The sequence below is a fragment of the Pipistrellus hanaki genome (assembly GCF_964339955.1).
Source record: "Pipistrellus hanaki genome assembly, chromosome: 4".
Taxonomy (NCBI): domain Eukaryota; kingdom Metazoa; phylum Chordata; class Mammalia; order Chiroptera; family Vespertilionidae; genus Pipistrellus; species Pipistrellus hanaki.
In genome coordinates, this window is record NC_140506.1 from 99,877,911 (window position 1) to 99,892,666 (window position 14,756).

The following is a 14,756-nucleotide window of genomic DNA, read 5'->3' on the forward strand; positions in this document are numbered from 1 at the left end:
CTCTGTGCCCTGTGCCATGGAGAGTGTGTGCTCTGTGCCATGGACAGTGTGTGCTCTGTGCTCTGTGCCATGGACAGTGTGTGCTCTGTGCCATAGACAGTGTGTGCTCTGTGCTCTGTGCCATGGACAGTGTGTGCCCTGTGCCATGGAGAGTGTGTGCTCTGTGCCATGGACAGTGTGTGCTCTGTGCTCTGTGCCATGGACAGTGTGTGCTCTGTGCTCTGTGCCATGGACAGTGTGTGCCCTGTGCCATGGACAGTGTGTGCCCTGTGCCATGGACAGTGTGTGCCCTGTGCCATGGACAGTGTGTGCCCTGGAGAGTGTGTGCCCTGTGCCATGGACAGTGTGTGCTCTGTGCGATGAAGAGTGTGTGCCCTGTGCCATGGAGAGTGTGTGCCCTGTGCCATGGACAGTGTGTGCCCTGTGCCATGGACAGTGTGTGCCCTCTGCCATGGACAGTGTGTGCCCAGTGTCGTGAGAGGCCAGACGCTCCTATTGGATTTAATTGATGCTTCTTTCAAATGTAGTGAATGTAGACATGATGACAATTCTGTATCTTCTTTCAGGAATTATGTCTTTTCCTCAGTTTTCTATTGCTGTGTTTTTCTTTTTGATTTGTAACTCTCCACGTTTGAAGATATTGAATAGACTGTTGTATATGGAACTGAGTCCTGGGGTTTCAGCATTTTACCTCCCACGTGATTTTTTCTCTTCCCAAACTCTTAAATGTTTCTGTGGCCACATGTGCATCTTTGCTCCGCCTTTGACATCTTGGTCATAAACCTCCCAGTTCTCAAGAGTGCACACACGTGTCCTCACATTCAAGCTCCCCTCCACTGTGTCCTCAGCACGGGAAGGGATCTTTAACCGGAACTGGCCCGGCGAGGGCGTGACTGAGGAGCCGGACTCGTTTCTCCCAGCTGACTGCCCGGTGCCGCCCGCTCCCGGTCCCAGCCGTGGACACGCCGCCTGTCTCCTGCGCGCTGCTGGTAGCGGTGCTGTGGTATTCATCCATCTGCCTCTTCCTGTCAAACACTCGGCGCCCTTTCCTACCCAGGATTCTTCCTTCTAACACAATCTTACCTTTACTATACATCCCGAAGAAACTTTATCATTGTAATGTCCAATTCAATCTTTAAATCCTCTTGGAATTACATCTGATTTATAAATTAATTCAGGGAGAATTGATGTCTTTCTAATATTGCGCACTTTCCATCCCCCCATTTATTAAAGTTTTAATTGAACTGCCTATAAATTATAGAACAGTATTAAATATTAATCGTGTTAGCAGGCATCTTTGTCTGGGCGAGCGTTAATGAGACGCCGCCGGGAGGTGACCCCCTCGGGCGCTGTGGTCAAACCAGCGGCTCTGGTGCTGGCTCAGGCAGGCCCCCGGGCCCCGCGGCTGGTACTTCTGTGCCAGAACCCCTCCGTGAAAAGGGAGGCCAACACCAGCCTGCCCGGTGCCGGCTGCCGCGCGGCTCCCGTGGCTCTGAGGCCGCTGCTTTGTGGGCGCTGGATGTGGAACCCTGAGCGCCTGTTTGGGGAAGCATCATCTCCCTCCGTGTCTGCGCTGAGGCTGGTGCTGCATTAGATGCCATGACGTGGGTTTCCCTGGCCTGCCGCTTCTGTCCACAGCCGCGCTTCGGTAGTATTGCCCGTCATCTTGTGGACAGAGCACGTGGCAGCTCGGCCCATCTGGCTGCCTTCGGAGGCCTTTGCCCTTAGCTTCTGCCGCACCTCGCCCCCCTCCGGCCCCTGGCCCACAGCTCCAGAGCTACGGGAACATTCTGTGGCAGGAATCCCCTTCCTTTCACTAGTGTCACCCATGCTCCCCGAGCCCCTGAACCATCATTCCAAGTCCAATATGCTTCCTGGGTCACCTCCCTTCTCCAAAACGTGCTCCGTGTGGTGCCTGTCGCCCGCTCTCACACTTCCTCCCCGCATTTTGACTGAACACTTTTTGTCCTTCAATTGAGGGCTGGCCCAGTGGGAGTGCCATGAGCAGCGCCCGCCCTGCCCTGGGAAGCCCTGCCTGAGCTGGCCCTGTCAGTCCCCACGCTCATTCAGTCCCATGGAAGGACCCCTCTGCTTCCCCTCTGCTTCCCCTCTGCTTCCCCCCTGCTTCCCCTCTGCTTCTCTGCTTCCCCTCTGCTTCCCCTCTGCTTCCCCTCTGCTTCCCCTCTGCTTCCCCTCTGCTTCTCTGCTTCCCCTCTGCTTCCCCTCTGCTTCTCCTCTGCTTCTCTGCTTCCCTTATGCTTCCCCTCTGCTTCCCCTCTGCTTCCCCTCTGCTTCTTCTCTGCTTCTCGTCTGCTTCCCCTCTGCTTCCCCTCTGCTTCCCCTCTGCTTCTCTGCTTCCCCTCTGCTTTCCCTCTGCTTCCCCTCTGCTTCTCTGCTTCCCCTCTGCTTCCCTCTGCTTCTTTGCTTCTCCTCTGATTCTCCTCTGCTTCTCTGCTTCCCCTCTGCTTCCCCTCTGCTTCCCCTCTGCTTCCCCTCTGCTTCTCTGCTTCCCCTCTGCTCCCCTCTGCTTCCCCTCTGTTTCTCCTCTGCTTCTTTGCTTCTCCTCTGATTCTCCTCTGCTTCTCCTCTGCTTCTCTGCTTCCCCTCTGCTTCCCCTTTGCTTCCCCTCTGCTTCTCATCTGCTTCTCTGCTTCCCCTCTGCTTCCCCTCTGTTCCTCTGCTTCTCATCTGCTTCTCTGCTTCTCCTCTGCTTCTCTGCTTCTCCTCTGATTCTCCTCTGTTTCCCCTCTGCTTCTCTCCTTCTCCTCTGCTTCCCCTCTGCTTCTCCTCTGCTTCTCTGCTTCCCTTCTGATTCTCTGCTTCCCCTCTGCTTCCCCTCTGCTTCCCCTCTGCTTCTCTGCTTCCCTTATGCTTCCCCTCTGCTTCCCCTCTGCTTCTTTGCTTCTCTGCTTCTCCTCTGCTTCCCCTCTGCTTCCCCTCTGCTTCTCTGCTTCTCTGCTTCTCCTCTGCTTCCCCTCTGCTTCCCCTCTGCTTCTCTGCTTCTCCTCTGATTCTCTGCTTCCCCTCTGTTTCTCTGCTTCTCTGCTTCTCCTCTGCTTCCCCTCTGTTTCCCCTCTGCATGTCTGCTTCTCTGCTTCTCCTCTGCTTCCCCTCTGCTTCTCATCTGCTTCTCTGCTTTCCCTCTGCTTCGCCTCTGCTTCTCCTCTGCTTCTCTGCTTCTCCTCTGCTTCCCTCTGCTTCTCTGCTTCCCTTCTGCTTCTCTGCTTCTCCTCTGCTTCCCCTCTGCTTCCCCTCTGCTTGTCTGCTTCTCTGCTTGTCTGCTTCCCCTCTGCTTCCCCTCTGCTTGTCTGCTTCTCTGCTTCTCTGCTTCTCCTCTGCTTCCCCTCTGCTTCCCCTCTGCTTCCCCTCTGCTTCTAGTCTGCTTCTCTGCTTCTCCTTTGCTTCCCCTCTGCTTCCGCTCTGCTTCCCCTCTGCTTCTCTGCTTCTCTGCTTCTCCTTTGCTTCCCCTCTGCTTCTCATCTGCTTCTCTGCTTCTCCTCTGATTCTCTGCTTTCCCTCTGTTTCTCTGCTTCTCTGCTTCTCCTCTGCTTCTTCTCTGCTTCTCTGCTTCTCCTCTGCTTCTCTGCTTTTCCTCTGCTTCCCGGAAGTGGAAGTGCTGGGTGAGAGGGCACATGCATTTCACATTGGGGGAGATAACATCGAATTTCCCTCCTCAAGGCCGCGTGGAGTTATGCTGCTACCAATACTGAAGAGTACGTTCCACACACTCTTGCCAGCAATGGCTGTTATAATGCACAGTGTCCCCAAAGTGTATACTCACTTCCACAGCTGAGAGCTCAATTTTGAAAATGAAATGTACTTCAATGAACACAGCCTTTATAATTATTCAGTGTGTGTGTGTGTACATTTTTGGGACACCCTATATTTCAAAATATATTTTCCATTATTATAGGTGAATAATATTATTCATGATTAATTTGCATTTCTTTTGTTTTAAGAGAGATGGAGTACCTTTCATATATTTCTTTCCACTCACAGCTCTTTTTCTATTAATCTTCTCAGCCTATGCTCCTAGTCTACAGGCTGTTTCTCCTTTTCTTACAGATTTGCAAGGACTTTGAAAAAATATAATTGAAATTATCCTTTGTTTCTCAAATACTTTTCCATTTTCTTTTATTTTACTCACCATATTTTCCATCCCAGAGCCTCACGTTTGCTCTGTAAGCTGTCTTCCTCCGTGATTTTGTCTCCTGCTCAGAAAGGCTGTCCTTGTGCCAAGACTGAGTTCACAATCTCACGTTACCTTCTACCGTGACAGTCACACTCGAACCCAGGTTCTGTGACTTGCTGTGTTGCTCTGGGGACTGGCTGTCGTTCTGCCGGTGCCAGTTCCCAGCGCCCAATTGGGCCTGGGGCAGTGCCGGCGTCACTGAGTCCGCGTGAGGCTGAGCAAGGTGGCTGGCGGCAGAGTGGGCACAGCCGCTGCACAGTGTAGCTTGTTTATGCCCGGGGCACCAGGGCCACGCCTCAGTCGGCGTGGGCTGCTACAACAAAACGCCGCAGACTGAGTGCTCGAACAAGACGAGTTTATTTCTCCCGGTCTGGAGGCTGGAGGTCCCGGACCAAAATGCCGGCCGATTCGGTCCCTGGCGAGCCCCGGTGGCTTCCTGCTGCGCCCGCACCTGGCAGAGGGAGAGCTCCTGGCTCCTCGCTCTCCTCTCTCTCCTAGAAGGCCCGGAGCCCATTCCCGAGGCTCCACCGCACGGCCCCCCAAATGCCAGTCCCTGTGCCAGGGCATCGGCGACGTGCGGGAACACGAGCACTCGGCCTTAGCGACCAGGCGGTGCTGACCATGCTGTGCCGCTCTCTGAAGACACACGCCAGGAGGATGTGAGGATGTGCTGACCTTCCGAACGATCGCCAAGTCAGGTTAAGTAACGTACCCACCACATTACTTAATGATGGCAACCTCGGTGAGGATCTGGTCTCAGCAGCTTGGAGTGTCTGGCACAGATCCTTAGTGACCGGCCTCCGTGCGTTAGGCCCAGGCATAGGGTCCTCGTCGCAGACAGTGTGCCCTTTGACAGCGCCTCAGCCCGGGCCTGCCCCCAGCTCTGAGTGCGGCTCAGACTCCACGGTAAGGAGCTCTCGGGGTGTGTGCCCGGCTCCTCCCTTGGCGACAGCGGTGACGTGTTCGGCGCAGTGAGCTGTGCCATGTCTGTCACTGAGCAGCAGAACGCGAACTCAGCTCTCACCCGGCCCTGAAGTGGCCACTACCCCTGCCTCTGCGCGCCTCTGTCAGGAGGAGGATGCCTTTCTAGTCTCCGTCGTCACCAGACCGGCTCAGGACACACACACACACACACACACACACACACACACCCCACACAGGCGTGGGAGGAGCAATGGGCGCCCGGGGAGGGAAAGGCAGCCGGGCCTGGCAGCACAGGCAGGCGTGAGCACTCTGCCTCCTCACTATCACCCCCAGGGACATGCCCGCATCTGGACAAATGGGCTGGACACCGCAGGGAAGGGGCTCTGCCCTCACAGCTCCGCCAGCTCCCCTCACACCACAGGCTGGGCAGCCTTGCCAGGCGGGAGGCCACATGACTGGGACCAGGCAGGCTGGGTGCGGTGCCCGCCGTTTCCAGTTCTCTGGAAAAGCCAGCTTCCAGCACGGGACCTTGGCACCTGCCCCCACTGGGCACAGGCACCCCTCAGCCAGAGGAGGCCCACCCTGTGGGGGCTGGGCACAGCGCCCCCTATGGCCAGAGGAGGCCCACCCTGTGGGAGCTGGGCACAGGCACCCCTCAGCCAGAGGAGGCCCACCTGTGGGAGCTGGGTGCAGCTGCTGCTCCTGCGGGGAAAGGGGCCCACCCTGTGGCTCACAGGCCGCCGCCTCGGAGAACAGAGGCTACCCCGGCCACCGTTCCATCCTCAGGGACAGAAGCGTGTTCGATGGGCGTCTGCAGGCACAAGCCAGGCCCTGTCAGCACGGAGGGGGGACACGGCCCTGCCTTCTGTGACCTCACACTCCGGCGACAGGGGATGAGATCATGTGTAAAACGGGCGATTCCACGTGGGCACGGTGGAACCTCGGGGTAACAGATGTCAGGAAAGGCCTCCTGGTGGAGGTGATGATGAGCCAAGAGCTGTGCCTAACAGGCTACGAAGGGCTTCACACAAACACACACACACACAATAGGTCAAAGCCTCTTAGCCTGAGCAGTGCAGGACTGGGGTTCGGAAGAGGCCCGCGTGGCCGGGGCGGCCAGGCCCAGGTCCGGAGAGCCAGGCGGGCCCGCCTTTCCTGGGAGCGGGAAGGGTACGGCTGCACTCGCTCCCGGGCGGTCAGAGTGGGCGGTGGGGCGGAGGAGGGTGCAGGGGCGCACCCCTCAGGTGTGGGGAGCAGGTTGGTTTCAGAACCAATTTCTTTCAATAAAGCCTTTTCCCTCCTTCTGCTCCTAATTGCCCCTCTGGAGACTTCGATGGTTTCTGAGGAGGCGGCTGCCCGGTCCGAGCTAATGAGTCACTGCAGAGCCCGCAGGCAGCGGGTCTTCCGAACACCTCCTCGGGGGAGCAGGTTTAGCAGAAAATAGGATCTTCCCGAGAATCCCTCCATCGGCGCAGGTGTGCCGCCCCGCAGACTCCCGGAGACCTGCCGTGCCGGCCCAGGCTCACTCACGCAGGGTGGCCCTGTGCGGAGGGGCGGCCACGGGAGCCGTCTCTGCCCCGCTGGGTGGTCAAAGCTGTCACTTCCGAGCTGACAAGGATGGAGGGAGGGTTTTCCTGTCGGTGGGGCTGCCGGAGGCCGGTGACTTCTCCTTGGGAAGAGGACCGGCTGCAGGCTTTGGGGACGGCACCCTCTCCCGGGGACACCCACGTGCTGCTGCTTCTCTGTGCCAGACGAAGGCCCGCCCTTGTGCTTTCCCTTCAGCAGGTATTTACTGCAGCCCTACTAAGTGCCCTCATCCCCTGGGAGCTGAGAACGCAGCCGTGTCCAAGACAGACCAACCCTATTCTCCCGGAGCTCTCAGTCTATGGCCAGGGCAGGCCTGGGCAGAGAGAAACATACAAATGGAATTGGATAGACAGCAGAGAGTACCGTCGTGTTACTGAGTGCACCTTACACGGCTGTGCTTCCCAAGTTGCTAAGAATCATAGCATGGGGGCGGGTGTTAAAAATGGAGGGTCCTGGCCTGCCCCCCAAAGCCACTGAACCAGAATGTACAGGGGAGGGGCCGGGGACTCTCTTTCTCTAGGGCAGGCCGGGTGGTCCTCAGACACGGTTTCAAAGGCTGAGTGGCTGAAGGAGCACTCGGTGTGCAGTCCAGGCTCTTAGCTCCGTGGCCCACATGGAGTGTCTGGGCTTTAAAACTGCAGGTGCCAGTCCTAGTGTCCAGCCCGAGCTTCTGATTAATGAGTCTGATGCGCCCCGGCACTTACGTATCCCTGAAGCCCTCCAGGTGGCCCCCGTGGGCAGCTTGACTTGCCCACCACCTCCCCTCGCAGCCCCAGGCAGCCCACAGTCCTGTCCTGAACACAGGGGCCGCAGCCAAAGGGCCATGTGCAGACAAGCCAGAAATGGCACACCTGTTCTTGGACATCTCACTCGACCTTCTTATATTCGGAGCGTGGACTCCCCAGTCTGTGAGCCTGAGCCTGGCACATGGAGCCCCTCCCTCCGCGGGACTCTCTGCAAACCCTTCCTCTGCCCACAGTCAGGATGTCAGCAAGAGGCTGGGCGCTGGACCAGCACCCCCGTTTCTGAGCCCTCAGGATGACCTCTCAGTGCCTTTGACACTAAAGGGCCTCTGATCCCTTGGCTGAACACCTATGGTATGCCAGGTATTATGCTAGACCAGTGGTCGGCGAACTCATTAGTCAACACAGCCAAATACCAACAGTACAACGATTGAATTTCTTTTGAGAGCTAAAGTTTTTAAACTTAAACTTCTTCTAACACCATTTCTTCAAAATAGACTTGCCCAGGCCGTAGTATTTTGTGGAAGAGCCACACTCAAGGGGGCCAAAGAGCCGCATGTGGCTCAAGAGCCGCAATTTACCGACTATTGTGCTAGGAGGGCAAAAATGAATAGGAAACACGCCCAGTGCTGAGGATCTGTTGACATGAATGGATGCATAGCTAATGGCTCCACACACTGGGACGGGGTCCTCGCAGCGGGAGGCACAGAGGGCCGTGACACTAACGGGGGGGCTCCCAGAGGATGTGACTTCCAGATTAGACCTGGAAGGGGAGTCAAGGCTCACCCCAGTGAGGGAGACAAGAAAGATGATCGAGAATAAAAACAAAAACCTCAGCAAGCACAAACCACATGAAAGAGCGAGACTTTGTGTTGAGCGTGGCACGGGCATTGGGTGGCCAGGAAATAGGAGAGATTATTCTGGAGAGGTAGGCGCTGGCCTTCAGACCAAGTCAGAGAACTCAGACTTTATCCAAAAGAAGAATTGATAACTGACAAGGTTGGGTTTGCTTTAGAAAGATTTCCCTGCTGAACCCGGAATACAGACGGGCTACAAGGAAGGAGGGATGAGAGCATGGAGGTCAGAGAGAGAGCTCTCGGTGGAGGAAATGACAAGAGCCTGAGGGGGAAACGTTGAGGAGGTAAAGCCTCTGAGAATGAGAGGCAGCTGGGAGACGGAGTCAGGGACGTAGGTTTCTCCGCTCTCTGAGTGGGCTCCGGGTGATGGCATCTGTAGAAACTGGCAAAGGAGAGAAGTGAGTGGGGGAGGAAGAAGGCAAGTTCAGTTGCTGAGGCAGGGAGCCAGTCCACAGGCAGCCGGGCATTCCAGCCCAGAGCATGGGGAGGCTGGAGCTGCTGCTGCAGATGCACGGTCGGCATCGCGCAGGCGGTGGTGGGAGGCCTGGGAAGGAATGAACGAGAGGTGGGAACACGCCTGTGGCCGGCCCAGAATGGCCTGAGCGTGTGGAGAATTTGAAAAGGGAGTGAGGGCTTCAACACATAACTGGATTAGACTGGTTGTTGGTTTCATTGTAATCTCAACAATATCGATGGAGCCTTTATTGTGCCGTGGACTGTGGCAGACCCTTGGTGATGTAGGTGCAGGGAAAGTGCACCCTGCCCTCGCGGAGTTTACGTTCAGTGGGTGAGCATCGCTCCCACCTGGAGGAAGCCAGGTAAGTTAGGTACTTGGGTTGCAAGCAACAGCTACCAACTATGACTAATATAAAATGGCAAGTACCTTTTTAGAAGGAGGTGTCATAACTCATAGAATGCAGGCAGAAGTGGGAGAACCAGGGCCAGAACTAAGACCACTGCAGGGATTTGCTAAGAGAAGCTGATGAGGAGGCTTTTCCAGGCCCCTATACCTGGTGGGAATGTTCAGTCCAAACATTTCAGTCTTTTTTTAATATATTTTATTGATTTTTTACAGAGGAAGGGACAGGGACAGAGAGCTAGAAACACCGATGAGAGAGTCATCAATCATCTGCCTCTTGCAGGCCCCTTCTGGGGATGTGCCCACAACCAAGGTACATGCCCTTGACCGAAATCGAACCTGGGACCCTTCAGTCCCCAGACCAACGCTCTACCACTGAGCCAAACCGGTTTTGGCTAAACATTTCAGTCTTGATGGCCCATTGTTAGTCTTTATAACACAACCAGAGGCCTGGTGCATGAAAACTCATGCACTGGAGGAGGGTCCCTGGCCTGTTTCCTCTCACAGTCTGGGAGCCCTCAAGGATGGGAGGCAACCTTATGATCAGGGGAAGGCAACACCCCCACCACACTTCTGCTGCTGCCACTGCTGGCAGCGCAAGCTTTGGGTGGCCCTGGTTGGCTGGGCAGCTGACATCCGAGGCTTGCCTGTACCTCAGGCCAGCCCTGGGCAGCTGGGGGTGGATCCAGCCGCACCATTTGCCTGCCCATCCCCTCCCCGCAGGGCTGAAAGGACTGGGGGACTCTGCGGGGCTGAGGGGATTGGACTCCACCATCTTTGTGTTGGTGTGACAATCAATTTGCATATTTCCTCTTTATTCGATAGGATTGGCACTGATTGGCCTAACTTCATTTATGGCCCACCTCTTGGCCCACCAAGATTTTATCCAAAGCAGGAGTGGTGGTTCCTCAAATATATAAAAATCAGGGGGCTCATATCAGATGTAGAGAAATCATTGCTGAGCAGGTTAAAGTAAGAGGTGGGAGGTAAGTCCAAAGGAGGAGTGTCTGACCATTACAGTAATTTTTGCAAAGCTCCATAGAGAATAAAGGAGGCTGAAGCTTAAGAAGGTTATAGGCTGAGAGAAAAATTCAACTGTGTGTTAGCAGCTGGAAGCAAGTAAACGAAATTTAAACAATGACTTGAAGAGGGACAATGAGCCTTAAGGAAAAGTGTACACCCCGGCCCACGTGTGCGAGCAGGGAGCCGCACAGCCAGGCTCTGCACGCTCCCCTCCCACAGGCTCAGCGCACTGTGCCAGCGCCGCTCTGTGCCAGCGCCACTCTGTGCCAGCGCCACTCTGTGCCAGCGCCGCTCTGTGCCAGCGCCGCTCTGTGCAGTGCCGCTCTGTGCCAGTGCCACTCTGTGCCAGTGCCGCGCAGACGTACCTTGTAGGGTGTCCCGGTGGGAGAGAATATTTGAAGTGCACAGGAGCCGTTTGACCCAGGCACAGCGACATGTGTGGTGCTGTTTGCAGTCTGGTGAGAGCTCCCCCCGTGTTTGAGGGAGGGAGACCCTGCAGCTGACGTGCCATTAGGAACTGGGGGCATGGAGCTGCCCTGCCGTTCAGAACCCAGGACGGTGATGCTCTGCAGACCACTGGGACTGGTCGGAATGGCCCCAATGGCACAGCGCTCCTGGCAAAGCCCATCGCCCGTTAGTCTCACAAGCTTGGGAATGCTGTCCCCACTTCCTCTCCACAGTCTTTAGTGTTTTCCAGGGAAATCTGTTCCATGGCTTGTCAAGTCGACTTATTTGTGTTTGCCTTTACATCAATAACCCACATGGAGTTTGACATCCTTAAGGTTAAATGTACTCTCACATTCATGTAATTCTGCCTACTTTCATCATAAAGGCCAACATGTAATTACAATGTATTCCAGGGTCATAATCTGACATAGCCAGATATATAAGAAAAGCTGGCCAGAAGATTCTATTCAAATGTATGTGACTGTTAGCTAATAACAATAGCTGATTAAAAAGTGGCCTTCTCGGTGTTAATAAACACTATGGAGACTTTAAGCTCACACAGGCTCATTATGAACACCGGGCCTGGAAACAAAATAGCAGTTGTGTCTGCCTGTCTGATGCGCAGTGACTGAAAGTTCAAGGGGCTAACAGGCAGGCTTGCAGGGAAGGCACAGAGGGAGCGATCTGAAAGTGCAGGTGGACAGGGAGCTCCTGCCTGGCTCTTCCCCAGAGACCAGGGAGGGTGCAGGGACGGTGTGGGCAATAGGGACACTGGGAGACTGGTTGTGTGTTAAGGGCGGGTGCTTGTGGTGAGAATTTGGAGCACCTACTCTGGAGAACAATAAGGGGCTGTAAAAACAAATGTGCCAAATTACTGAGCAGCAGTGAGGCTCAAGTGAAGATAGAATTAGTAACCATAGGAAGGATCCAGTTTTCTCTCCTGCTGTTGGGCAACCCAGAGACAGAATTAGAAATGATGAAAGGCTGGGAGGATGCATTATTAGGGACTGGAAGAGCGAGTAGTACAGGAAATGGAGGAGGAGGAGGGAGAGGAGGAAGAAGAAGAAGAAAAAGAAGAAGGAGGAAGAGGAGGAGGAGAAAGAGGAGGAGGAGGAGGAGGACGACGAGGAGGAGCTAAAATGATTGTTCATTGGGTCCAGAGAAGGTATGCAAGAAAGTGAAATCAAGAAGATCATAGATGAATTTGAAGGTCGGGTATAATGAGTTGATACTGTGGTAAATGCATAAAGAAATAAGATGGCAGTCCATTCTTTTCCTTGACATTTCTTGGCGAGCAGCTATATCATTCCATGGTCTGCCTTTGTCTTCACACTGTCTTCTCTGTGTGTCTCTTCTCCCCCTTCTGTTGTCTTAGAAGCATATTCCTCACCGGACTTTGGGCCCATCCTAATCCAGGATGAGCTCATCTCCAGACCCTCACCTTACATCTGCAAAGACTTTTCCACATGAGGTCTTCATAGGTTCCGAGCGGACACCTCTTTCAGAGGGTCACCATTCAACCCAGTACATCATCCTAGAGTGGAATTTCAGGGTGAACCATGTCAGAATTAGGGCAGTTCCAATGACAGGATCCAAGGAATGGCCAGAAGTGAGAACTGCTAAAGGAGAAGAGAAGTAGGAGATGTTAGTCAGGTCACTGAGTGGGGATGCTGATGGGGTCTGGGATGAAGAAGACTGGGAGCCAGGATCTATGTTCCAGAGGAATGTGCAGACCAATGCCTTGGGGTTGGTCAGTCATAGTGTCGGGAGTGAGAACCTCTATTGGAACCATCTGAGGAGCTTTAAAAATATCCACCCGAATAGCTTTAAGCAGCCAGTCCCGGATGGGCCCAGACATCGTATGTTTTACCCCTTGGAGTCTAATGTGCAGCCAGCATTAGAAAAACGAGCTAACGGTAACACATGACGTCCAGACAGAAGTCACAACCCTGAGCCAGGGGGTCCCCGCCATCAGGTCTGAAAGAGACACAGCTGGGGGGAGGTCCATCACCATCTCCGGGACCCGCAGGCAGAGCTGGAGAGCAAAGCCGGGCAGCGAGATGTGCAGCCCGCCTGCTCGGCCGCTGGCGCAGTGAGGGCTTCCTCGCTGCCTCGGGCTCCTCCAGGGCAGGGAGTGCAGCAGGAAAAGAAGGCTTTCTTTCCTCTTTTCAAACACAAAGTGCTGAGACTTTGCTTTGTTCCCAGTCAATTTGGTGATGAGGGATACTTTATTTACTGATTTATTTCAATTACAGTTGATTCTCAATATTATTTATATTAGTTTCAGGTGTGCAGCGTAGTGGTTATTACTCATTTCTAAAATACCTGCTCTACCTACAAAACCAGCCTTTTCTCCCAAACAGATTTTCTAACATATTTGGAGAAATCTCTTTTGCCAGAACAATATTCGGTACCTTCCTCTGTATCTTTTTTTTTTTTTTTTTTTTTTAATCCTTTCCAAAGATATTTTCCCCTTTTTTTAGGGAGAGTGGGAGAGAGAGGGAAAGACAGAGAGAAACAGCGATGTGAGAGAGACACGTGGGTTGGTTGCCTCCTGCCGGAGCTGACTAGGGCCCAGCAGGGGAGGAGCCTGCAGCCCAGGGACGTGCCGGTGCCTGGAATGGAACCCACAACCCTTCGGGCGCAGACTGATGCTCTATCCACTGAGCCAAACCGGCTAGGGCTCCTCTGTAACTTTTGAATATGTAATAACCACGTTAACAGTCTCAAGCAGTGTACGAGGTTATACAATAAAAGTCACTCTCTTTCATCCCTGACCCCTCCCTGGCTCTCCCCAGAATCCCCTGCGTTTGTGAGTTTCCCTAGATGCTGCCTCGCCTGTTTTCATTTCATGCTGCATCCTGGAAGTCAAGCTATATTGGTGCACATACCTCTGCCCACTCTGCTAACTGCTATTCCAGCATTTATTTAACCCTTGCTGACGGGCGCTCCCTGTCTGGAAGCAAACTGGTTAAAGACTAAAAAAATCAAGTAGAAAAGCAGATTCTTCGCCAGGTGAGAGCAGGCGGGCCTCAGAGGCACAGGGGAGAGAGGCAGGGAGCTGACCCGCACCCGCCCCCCCTCGCCGCCCCCCCCCCCCGCCCCGCCCCGCAGCCTGTCTGACCGCTGCTTTGCCCGCAGGAGCCTCATGCCACGGACGCTGGAGAGCCAGATCACGCTGGAGAAGACGCCCAGCTACTTCGTCACGCAGGAGGCCCCGCGGCGCATCTTCAACATGTCGCGGGACACCAAGCTGATCGTGGTGGTGCGGAACCCGGTGACCCGCGCCATCTCCGACTACACCCAGACGCTGTCCAAGAAGCCCGACATCCCCACCTTCGAGGGCCTGTCCTTCCGGAACCGCACGCTGGGCCTGGTGGACGTGTCCTGGAACGCCATCCGCATCGGCCTGTACGCGCTGCACCTGGAGGGCTGGCTGCGCTACTTCCCGCGCGCGCAGATCCACTTCGTGAGCGGCGAGCGGCTCATCACCGACCCCGCGGGCGAGATGGGGCGCGTGCAGGACTTCCTGGGCATCCGCCGCTTCCTCACCGACAAGCACTTCTACTTCAACAAGACCAAGGGCTTCCCCTGCCTGCGGAGGACGGAGGCCAGCCTCCTGCCCCGGTGTCTGGGCAAGTCCAAGGGCAGGGCTCACGTGCAGATCGACCCCGAGGTCATAGACCAGCTGCGGGAGTTCTACAGACCTCACAACATCAAGTTCTATGAGACCGTGGGCCAGGACTTCAGGTGGGAGTAGACCTCCCCGGGCAGGTCTCCCTGCGCCTCTGCCTGGGGTTTGTGCTGAGCCTGCGGCCCGCTCGGCCCCCCCCCCCCCCCCCCCCCCCCGCCCCGTCGCAGCGCCGGGCTCCAGCGCCTTCCCGGCGGGGGCTCCGTCAGCCTGGGACCAGGGAGCCCAGCCGGGCGAAGAGTCGGGGCCCTGCCGCTAGCCAGGCAGCGCGGACCCGCCTCGGGCGCCCAGCCCCGCAGCGCCCGGCTCCCCGCAGGCCGCCGGGAGCTGCTGCGGGAGGAGGGGGTCTCCCGCTGGGTGCGCCGTGGCCCGCGGTGAGGGCTCTGTTGCTGTGAGCACAGCGGTCTGTCCCTGTCGCTGTCCCCCCAGAGTG

The 14,756-nt window shown here is 55.5% G+C and overlaps 1 protein-coding gene across 1 annotated transcript in view; it reads left to right on the top strand.

Moving 5' to 3' along the window:
- The window catches only part of HS3ST2 (heparan sulfate-glucosamine 3-sulfotransferase 2), a 69,897-nt gene extending 55,476 nt beyond the window's left edge, over positions 1 to 14,421 (top strand). The window contains exon 2 of the mRNA XM_084882759.1: positions 13,774 to 14,421. Within this exon, the coding sequence (XP_084738885.1) occupies positions 13,774 to 14,392 (619 nt within the window). The 3' untranslated portion in view covers positions 14,393 to 14,421. The remainder of the gene's footprint in view (positions 1 to 13,773) is intronic.
- The last annotated feature ends 335 nt before the right edge of the window (positions 14,422 to 14,756 follow it).